This window comes from Aethalodelphis obliquidens, unplaced genomic scaffold, assembly GCF_003676395.1.
Source record: "Aethalodelphis obliquidens isolate GAN/ISIS:26980383/991018 unplaced genomic scaffold, ASM367639v1 scaffold22, whole genome shotgun sequence".
Taxonomy (NCBI): domain Eukaryota; kingdom Metazoa; phylum Chordata; class Mammalia; order Artiodactyla; family Delphinidae; genus Aethalodelphis; species Aethalodelphis obliquidens.
This window is the reverse complement of record NW_020837966.1, coordinates 1,866,577-1,876,588: the sequence shown is the minus strand read 5'-3', so window position 1 is coordinate 1,876,588 and position 10,012 is coordinate 1,866,577. Positions and strand designations below refer to the sequence as shown.

Here is a 10,012-nt window from a genome sequence, read left to right as displayed (position 1 = left end):
AGGCTCCGGATGCACAGGCTCAGCGGCCATGGCTCACGGGCCCAGCCACTCCGCGGCATGTAGGATCCTCCCGGACCGGGGCACGAACCCGTGTCCCCTGCATCAGCAGGCGGACTCTCAACCACTGCGCCACCAGGGAAGCCCCCTCATTATGGTTTTGATTAGCATTTTTTTTTTTTGGCTGTGCCATGCAGCTTGCATGACCTCAGTTCCCCCACCAGGGAATGAACTCAGGCCATGGCAGTAAAAGCCCGGAATCCTAACCACTAGGCCACCAGGGAACTCCCTGATTAGCATTTTCTAATGATTAGTGATGTTGAGTATCTTTTCATGTGCATATTGGCCATTCATATGTCTTCTTTAAAAAAAAAAAGTCTGTTCAGATCTTCAGCCCATTTTTTAATTGGGTTATCTGTCTTTTAATAAAAAGTTGAGTTGTTAGAGTCCTTTGCATAGTCTGGACATTAGACCAGACATATGATTTACAAGTATTTTCTCCCATTCTATGGATTGTCTTTTCATTTTCGCGATAGTATCCTTTGCTGCACAAAAGTTTTTAATTTTGGGAATTCCCTGGCAGTCCAGTGGTTAGGACACTGTGCTTCCACTGCAGGGGGCACGGGTTTCATCCCTGGTCGGGAAACTTAAGATCCCTCATGCTGAGTGGTGCTGCAAAAAAAAAAAAAAGTCTTTAATTTTAATAAAGTATTTAATTTTGGTTCAGTCCAGTTTGTCTGTTATTTTCTTAGGTTGCTTGTGCTTTTAGTCTCTTATCTAAGAAACCATTACCTAATCCAGGGCTGCAAAGATTTACACCTACGTTTTCTTCTAAGAATTTTATAGTTTAGCTCTTACATTTAGATCTTTGAGCCATTTTGAATTAATTTTTATATACATGAGGTAGGCGTGAGTTAGGAGTCCACATTTCTTTGCCATGGAGTATTCATTTGTCCCAGCGCCTTATGTTGAAAAGACTATTCTTTCCCCATTGAATTGTCTTGGCAACCCTGTTGAAAATCAGTTGACTCTAGATGTGTGGGTTTATTTCTGGATTCTTGGTTCTAATCCATTCATCTGTATGTCTTTCTCTGTGCCAGACAAGGTTTATTTTTGATCCACTTTGTAGTTAAATATTGATGTAGTCCCTGCATTTAAACCCCACTGATATAAAAATCAATCTATGTAGTATAGTACACAAAGTAAAATGACTATTTCATTGCTTTGCAGTTCTCTCCTGGAAGTTTTGTAGTCCTTCTACATAATGAACTGTAATGACAGTTGCTTGTAGAAATTTCTAGAATTAATAATATATCATTGGGAACTTAGCAAAGGATGGTCAGAAAATCTTTTGGGAGTAAAATCATTTAGATTTACAGAATGCTGATTCAGTTTCTTTTGGTAGTTAATTTTAACTTTTATCTTGTATCTTTTTAAGAAACTTTGAGTGGAAATCAGGAATGAAATCCTCGTATTCTTAATCCTTGATAGGACATTTTAATAGTGTAGTACTAATTGTTGATGCAGTTAAGAATTTTACTTCTTGGTCTGATTAATTTTCCTAAACTAAATTTTGGAGAGAAGGGAAACTTGGATTTGATATATGCTGTTAATTTAAGCAAGTATATTCATCCCAAATTTATATGCCTAATCTTTAATCTTAGAAGTGGACCTTTGTTTCAGTTTTAAGGTTAGTGTACACAGGTAGAGTTCATTGTATTTTCACCCCTGCTTTTCCCTGTTCAGCATTAGGTCTTTGTCTCTTACCTGAATAATTGTGAAAGAGCTAGGTGGCTTTTCAACTTGTATTTAATTATGGAGATGTTTTGGAGGCTTGTGGAAAGGTTAGAGGATGCAGCTTTCTGGATATTGAATGGAAGTCTACTCCAGATGGAAGGAGTGCCGTAGAAAGTGTCCAGTACATGATTGCGGGCATTTTAAACTGCCCGTTTTCTCTATACTTTTTCTAAGCCAAGTAATTTTATCTTAACAGGATGCAAATTCTATTAAGAAAATATTTTACATGAAAAAGGCAGAAATTGAACATCATGAAATGACTAAGTCAAGCCTTCGGATGAGGTAGGTTAAAAAAATGTCTAAAATCCTTGTACCTTTATTATTTGCCAAATTTTCTCAGTATAGTGGAAAGTAAGATGCATGTTGCATTTCAAGATTACATTTACAGTTGATAATGTGATTCTGAAGAGAGTAGTGTTAACTCTTACCCAGTCCCTTCATTGCAGCTGAAGGGCTTTATTTAAAAAGAAACAATTTTTAAGACTTAACACTGCTATATACTTCTATTGCCTTATACAAATACATATATATTATATATCACATTGTGTGTAATGTATATTAAAGATATAATGTGTACTATATAAATATATGTACAGGCATACCTTGGAGATACTGCAGGTTCATTTCCAGACTACTGCAATTAAAATGAATATCACACTAAAGTGAGTCACACAATTTTTTGGTTTCCCAGTGCATATAAAAGTTATATGCAAAAAAAAAAAGTTATATGCACAGTATACTGTAGTTAAATGTGCAGTAGCATTAGGTCTAAAAAACCAGTGTATATGCCTTAATTTAAAAACACTTTATTGCTTAAAAATGCTAACCATCGTCTGAGCCTTCAGCAAGTTGTAGTCTTTGTGCTGGTGGAGGGTGTTGCCTCTGTTAATGCTGCTGGCTGGTCAGGGTGGTGGTTGCTGAAGGCTGGGGTGGCTGTGGCGGTTTCCTAAAACAAGACAGCAGTGTCGTTTGCCCCATCAGTTCTCTCTTCTTTTCACTAATGATTTCTCTGTAGCATGCGATGCTGTTTGATGGCGTTTTACCCACAGAACTTCTTTCAAAATTGGAGTCAGTCCTCTCAAATCCTGACGCTGCTTTATCAGCTAAGTTTATGTAATATTCTAAATCCTTTGTTGTTGTTTCAACAATCTTCATAGCATCTTCACCAGGAGTAGATTCCGTCTAAAGAAACTACTTTCTCTACTCATCCATATGAAGCAATGTCCTCAACTGTTGAAGTTTTATCATGAGATTGTAGCAGTTCAGTCACATCTTCAGGCTCTATTTCTAATTCTAGTTCTCTTGCGGTTTCCACCCCATCTGTAGTTTAAAGTCTTAAACCCCTCAAAGTCACCCATGAGGGTTGGAACCCACTTTTTCTAAACTTCTGTTAATGTTCATGTTCTTTCCATGAATCACAGATGTACTTAATGGCATCTGGAATAAATGAATCCTTTCCAGAAAGTTTTCAATTGAATTTGCCCAGATCCATCAGAGGAATCACCGTCTGTGGCAGCTGTAGCCTTAAGAAATGTATTTCTTAAATAATAAGACTTGAAAGTTGAAATTACTCCTTGGTCCCCGAGCTACAGAATGGATGTTGTGTCAGCAGACATGAAAACAACACAAATCTCGTGCATCTCCATTAGAGCTCTTGGGTGACCGGGTACATTTTCAGTGAGCAGTACTATTTTCCAGATCTTTCTTTCTGAGCAGTAGGTCTCAACAGCAGGCTTAAAATATTCAGTAAACCATGTTGTAAACAGATGTGCTGTCATCCAGGCTTTGTTGCTCCATTTGTTGAGCACAGGCAGAGTAGATTTAGCATAATTCTTAAGGGGCCCTAGGATTTTTCAGAATAGTAAATGAGCACTGGCTTCAGCTTAAAGTCATCAGCTACATTAGCCCTAACAAGAGAGTCAGCCTGTCCTTTGAAACTTTGAAACCAGACATTGACTTCTCCTCTCTAGGTGTGAAAGCCTTGGATGGCATCTTCCATGATAAGTATGTTTCGTCTACACTGAAAATCTGTTGTTTAGTTATAGCTACTTTTATTAATAATCTTAGCTAAATCTTCTGGATAACTTGCTGCAGCTTCTATATCAGTACTTGCTGCTTCACCTTGCACTTTTATAGAGATGACTTCTTTCCTTAAACCTCATGAACCAAACTCTGCTAGCTTCAGACTTTGATTCTGCAGCTTCCTCACCTCTCTGAAGAGAGTTAGGGCCTTGCTCTGGATTAGGCATTGGCTTAAGGGAATGTTGTAGGTGGTTTGACCTTCTATCTAACAGTTTCTTCGTATCAGCAATAAGGCTGTTTTACTGTGTTATCATTCCTGTGTTCACTGGAGTAGCACTTTTAATTTCCTTCAAGAACTTTTCCTTTGCTTTCGTAACTTGGCTAACTGGTGCAAGAGGCCTAGTTTCCAGCCTGTCTCAACTTTCAGCATGCCTTCCTCACTGAGCTTAATCATTTGTAGCTTTTGATTGAAACCGAGAAACATGCAACTCTTCCTTTCCCTTGAATGCTTAGAGGCCAGTGTAGGGTTATTAATTGGCCTAATTTCAGCATTGTTGTGTCCCAGGAAATAGGGAGGCCTGAGGAGAGGGAGAAAGATGAGGGAATAGCTGGTCGGTGGAGCAGTCAGAACACACACAACGTTTATTAAGTTTGCTGTCTCATATGGGTGTGGTTCATGGTACCCCCAAATAATTACAATAATAACAACAGAGATCACTGATCACAGATCACCACAACAAATATAATAATAATGGAAAGGTTTGAGATATTGCAAGAATTACCAAAATGTGACACAGAGATGCGAAGTGAGCAAATGCTGTTGTAAAAATGGTGCCGAAAGACTTGCTTGATTCAGAGTTGCCACAAACCTTTAATTTGTAAAAAATGCAGTATCTGCGAAGTTTAATAAAGCAAAGCGAGATAAAACAATGTATGCCTGTAATATTACATTTGTATATGATGTATAGTAGTATATATTTATATTTGCAGTAAGAATATTTAGCCAGGTATCAGGAGATCTGAAGTCTCACCCTAGCTTACCTTGTGCTAGGACTGTGACTTTGAACAAGTCTTTTACTTCTGGGATTCCATTTCCTCCTACCTGAAATGGAAAGATTGATTGGCTACTTTTGAAGCTTTCTTCTGACCCAGACATTTGCTGTGTTACTAAATTCTATGGTCACTGTGGTGACCATAAGCTGTCTGGGATCAGCCCTGGTTTATGCTTTTCCACAGAGTCCCAGATTTTGGAGCAAAGCCTCCTGCACAGTAGAGACTCAGAAATATTTGTGTTGTTTTGTTTGTTTTTTCTGCCACGCCGTGTGGCATGTGGGATCTTAGTTCCCTGACCAGGGATGGAACCCGGGGTCCCTGCAGTGGAAGCGTGAAGTATTAACCACTGGACCACCAGGGAAGTCCCTGAGTGTTTCTTTTTAAGAAAAGAAAAAGAAAATGGTTGTTTCCTTTTTGTTATTCAGCATTCTGATTTCAGCTGTCAGTTTTCTGAGTTTTTTTTAACCTTGTCTCTGGATAGGACTCCATCAAATTTGGCTGCAGCCAGGCTGACAGGTCCTTCGCACAGTAAAGGCAGCCTTGGTGAAGAGAGAAATCCCACTAACAAGTACTACCGGTGAGAGAGAGTGTGTTTAGTCTGAGAGCTGACCCATGTTTATGAGGATAAGCATGCTAGCATTTTCTTGATGACTATCTTGAAGTAATATTTTTGGGTGTAGTTGGGTTATTATGAGAATTTGTTGTCAGATATCTTACTTAAAAGGTATAGTAGGCCTGACCTCACCTCTGAGAAAACACTTAAGCAGAAGTTGTTTGTCAGGTAGAGTTTAATATTACCAGTAAATCGTGAGGTAAAATGCTGAAAGATTTTGTGTTCATAATAGAATTTGTTTTCATTGTAAAATCTGAGCATATTTAGAATTAACCAGCAATTATGAATGAATCTTTATTTTTCATTAAAAAAGGAGTAGTGCTGCATTTAAGTAAAAAACAAATTGCAAGTAGCCTGCTTTAGGCTTTCTACCACCACTCCCTCTTTTCTAAGAGAAAAAAATTAGTCATCTTGGTTAAGATTGATTGTGGGGAATATAAAAAGTACAAAGTAAATTGAGGAGGCAGTTGAATAGAAACTCTTTCTTTGATGTGAATGCCTTGTTAACAGTACCTACTTCCTATAAAGTAGCCAAATTATTATAACGTCTTTCCCTGCCTTCTAATTGCTTGTTTTTCTTTGTAGTAATAAACGAGCAGTCCAAGGGGGTCGTTTATCAGCAATTACCATGGCACTTCAGTATGGCTCAGAAAGTGAAGAGGATGCTGCTTTAGCTGGTAGGCATTAAGTTGTGACTAGTTAAGTGGTGTCTCAGTGGATCCTTCTGGTTAAGGAAAATTATAGTTATTTTGGTCTGGCCGGGAGTTTGTCTGTTTTTGGAGTACATACCTGTTTTGTTACATTTTAATTGAACTCTTGGTTGGCAAACTTATCGAGAGCTTATTACTACTTTATTTCGTGTTAAAGCATGTATCAAAGTAAATAAATATTTGTGCAAAATCAATTAGTTTGATAGCCTTAGCAGATTCTGGTTTCAAACCTATGATGATAGTGAGTGCTAGTGACACCATCAGGAAATCCCAGGGAGACATTCACATCATCTTAGATTTCCAGGCTTATATTTTCAGTAGACTATAATTTTTTCTCACCTAGAGCTTATGATTTAAAGATAGCTGTAAATTATGATCAGAGCAGAATTCTCATTTAAACAAGTGAAACAAAGGGCATTGGGCACTAGGAATCCGTGTAGAAGTACACAGTTTGTAAAAAATAACAGCTGTAGAGGTATATTTGATTTCATTGTCTTTCTCCTAAGCGTAATATAATATTTTTTTATTTTACTGTAAATATTTTTTTTATGTAGATATACAATTCATTTTATGAAATTACTCTTTTGATTTTATAATCAGGTGTGACACGAGAGATTTTTCTAGCTATGTCTTATTTTCTACTAAGTCTATGGAATTTCCTTTTTTAAAAATTATTTATTTATTTATTTATTTATGGCTGCGTTGGGTCTTTGTTGCTGCGTGTGGGCTTTCTCTAGTTGTGGCGAGTGGGGGCTACTCTTCATTGCGGTGCTCGGACTTCTCATTGCGGTGGCTTCTCTTGTGGAGCACGGGCTCTAGGCCTGTGGGGGCTCAGTAGTTGTGGCTCGTAGGCTGTAGAGTGTAGCCTCAGTAGTTGTGGCGCACAGGCTTAGTTGCTCCACGGCATGTGAGATCTTCCTGGACCAGGGCTCGAACTTGTGTCCCCTGCATTGGCAGGCGGATTCTTAACCACTGTGCCACCAGGGAAGTCCCCAGTCTATAGAATTTCATAATTACTCTAGACTGCTGGAGTACGAATTTAATTTTTTGACACTCATCTACAGAATTAAATTTTTTTTAACTTAAATTGGACCTTATCAAAAATTGAAAGAAAATTTATCTCTTCATTATCTTTGTTTTGTGCTAACTGTAAAAGTGACACATATGTTATGTTTAGGTTTCCTTCTAACATTTGGTTACTTCATTAACCTTATAGTAGTATAACAAATAGAAGGAAGACTATACCACTTACAAAATTCTTAAAAAGCATTTATTGTTCTTTTTTTCCTAATAAATAGTACCTTTGTCACAAGAGGATTCTTAATTTAGTAACCTCAGGTATTAAGAAAACAAAGTAGATGCCAACCAACTTTGTATGTAGTAGATTCTTCAGGCTGTTATTCAGAACCTGTTTATCCTTAATTTAGTTGAGGTTTTAATATATTTGGTTTTCTACTTCCTGCTCCTGGAAACAACTTAGGGGGAGGTACAGTGAAAATAGCAAAGAAAGGATAACTCATGATCTCGGAGCAACAAGAAAGAGCTGATGGAAAGAAGGCAAAAGAATTCAAAGTGTGGCCTGGCTTCTTGAGGTGATTTGTTTTAGAGGCAAACCACACTGCATGTCCCTAAGCGGGTGGAGAAGGAGGTGGAGAAGAGCACCCATCCACAGTCACTATAAGAAGAGGAACGAAGTGAGCAATAGAAAAAGAAAAAACAGATAAAGCTTACAGTCTTCTCCCACCAACACAAAATAAGGCAAGAAGGCAAAAGGCAACATAGAAAAAGTGGGATAAATAGAAACAACTCCAAAAATTATATCAGAAATCAGTGTTAGTGGCCTAAATTTTCCAATTAAGACAGTTCCAGATTGTATATTTAAAAAATCAGATTATATGCTAGTTACAAGAGATACATCTTCAATATAAAACTGTGTACTGGAAAGTTGAATGTCAAAGGATGGAAAAAGATATACCTGGCAAATAATAACCAAAGGGTAGTTATGTTGATTTCTCTTAAAATGGACTTTCAAACAATGCATTTCCAAAGATAAAATGGATTCACCTCATAATGATAAAAGGTTTATTGTATGAGGAAGATAAATTATAAAAGGGCTCAAAATACATGAAACAAACAGATGGAACTTCTTGGAGAAAGTGAAAACATTGCCCTTAGAGTGGGAGCCTGCTTCTCTTAATTGCTAGATAAACAGCCAGAACAGTGAAGACAGAAGACATGAATACACTTCCTCACAAGTGTATTTGTTCCCTATTGCTGCTAAAACAAAACAAATTACCACAAACTTAACTGGCTTAAGACCACACAAATTTATTCTCTTCAGTTCTGGATGTCAGAAGTCTAAAATCAGGTTGTTGGCAGGCTAGTGTTCCTTCTGGAGGCTTTAGGGGATAATACACTTCCTTGCCTTTTCCAGTTTCTAGAGCTACCTGTATTCCACGGCCCTTTCCTCTCCATTCAGGACGCAGCACTCCAGTCTGCATCTGTCACCCCGTCTCCTTCCTCCTTTGGCCTTCTTGCCTGCCTTTCGTAAAGACCCTTGTGATTATGTTTAGTGCCCAGAGATTAATCCAGGATAATCTCCCACACTCAAAATTCCTCTCAATCATATCTGCAAAGTTTCTTTTGCCATATAAGGTAATATTCACAGGTTCTGTGGATTAGGACATGGTTGTATGTGGGGACCTATCGTTCAGCCTACCACAACAAGATGGTTATAACAGACAAGTATTCTACAATTAGAGAATACATGTTCTTCCCTGGTTCACATGGAATATTACAAAAATTGACCATGTACTTAGCCATGAAACAAATTTCAACAAATTTGAAAGATCGGGTATTATAGAGACCATGTTTCTGAGCACAATGCAGCTATGATAGCAACTAATAATGAAAAGATATTAATTTTTTTTAATAAGTATTTATTTATTTTGGCTGCTCTGGGTCTTAGTTGCAGCACACGGATTTTCGCTACAGCATGCAGGCTCTTAATTGTGGGATGCAGGCTCTTAGTTGTGGCCTGCATGCATGCTAGTTCCCTGACCAGGGGTCAAACCCGGGCCCCTGCATTGGAAGCACAGAGTCTTACCGACTGAACCACCAGGGAAGTCCCAAAGATACAATTTTTAAAAGGAGTAATTATAATAGAAGTTTAATTACTTGAAACTGAACAATAACAATGAAAATAATGCGTATCAAAACAGTGGAGGTGCAGTTACAGTGATACTTCAGAAGGAAATTTACAGGTCTGACTGCTTCTGTTTAGAAAGAAAAGCAGCTGAAAGTCAGTGAACTAATAAGTATCCAACATAAGTAAATAATAAGAAGAGCAGAGATGTTAGAAAAAAGAAGATAAAGAGCAGAAGTTAATTCATTAGAAAGGAAATCTATAATGGAAAAGATCAATAAAGTCCAAGTTTTTCTGTTACAGCAGTTAATAAAATAGGTAAATCTGTAGTGAGATTATCAAGAAACAGAAGGCACAAACAAAAAATATTAGGGGAAAGGGGGAGCATACAGAGAATAAAAAAAGAATGTAAGAACAGCATAATGCAAACAAATTTGAAAATTTAGATGAATGGATAAATTCCTAGAAAATGATAAATGCCTAAAAACTGATTCAAGAATAAAAAGGCTGATTAGTTATATCACCATTAAAGAAATTAAATTACTACTTACAAATATTCCTGCATAGAAAACACCAGGCCAGACATTCAAGGAACAGAATTATACATAAACCCCAGCACTGAATAAAAAAGAGCTCCCCAATTCATTCTTTTTTTTTTTTTTTTTTTTTTTTTTT

The 10,012-nt window shown here is 37.4% G+C and overlaps 1 protein-coding gene across 16 annotated transcripts in view; it reads left to right on the top strand.

Annotated features, from left to right (window-relative positions):
• Nucleotides 1–10,012, top strand: part of PBRM1 (polybromo 1) — a 100,147-nt gene that overhangs the window by 22,313 nt on the left and 67,822 nt on the right. For all 16 annotated transcript variants that reach the window (XM_027121037.1, XM_027121033.1, XM_027121032.1 and 13 more), the window contains 3 exons: nt 1,991–2,076; nt 5,351–5,446; nt 6,068–6,159. In XM_027121037.1, coding sequence (XP_026976838.1) covers nt 1,991–2,076; nt 5,351–5,446; nt 6,068–6,159 — 274 coding nt within the window. The remainder of the gene's footprint in view (nt 1–1,990; nt 2,077–5,350; nt 5,447–6,067; nt 6,160–10,012) is intronic.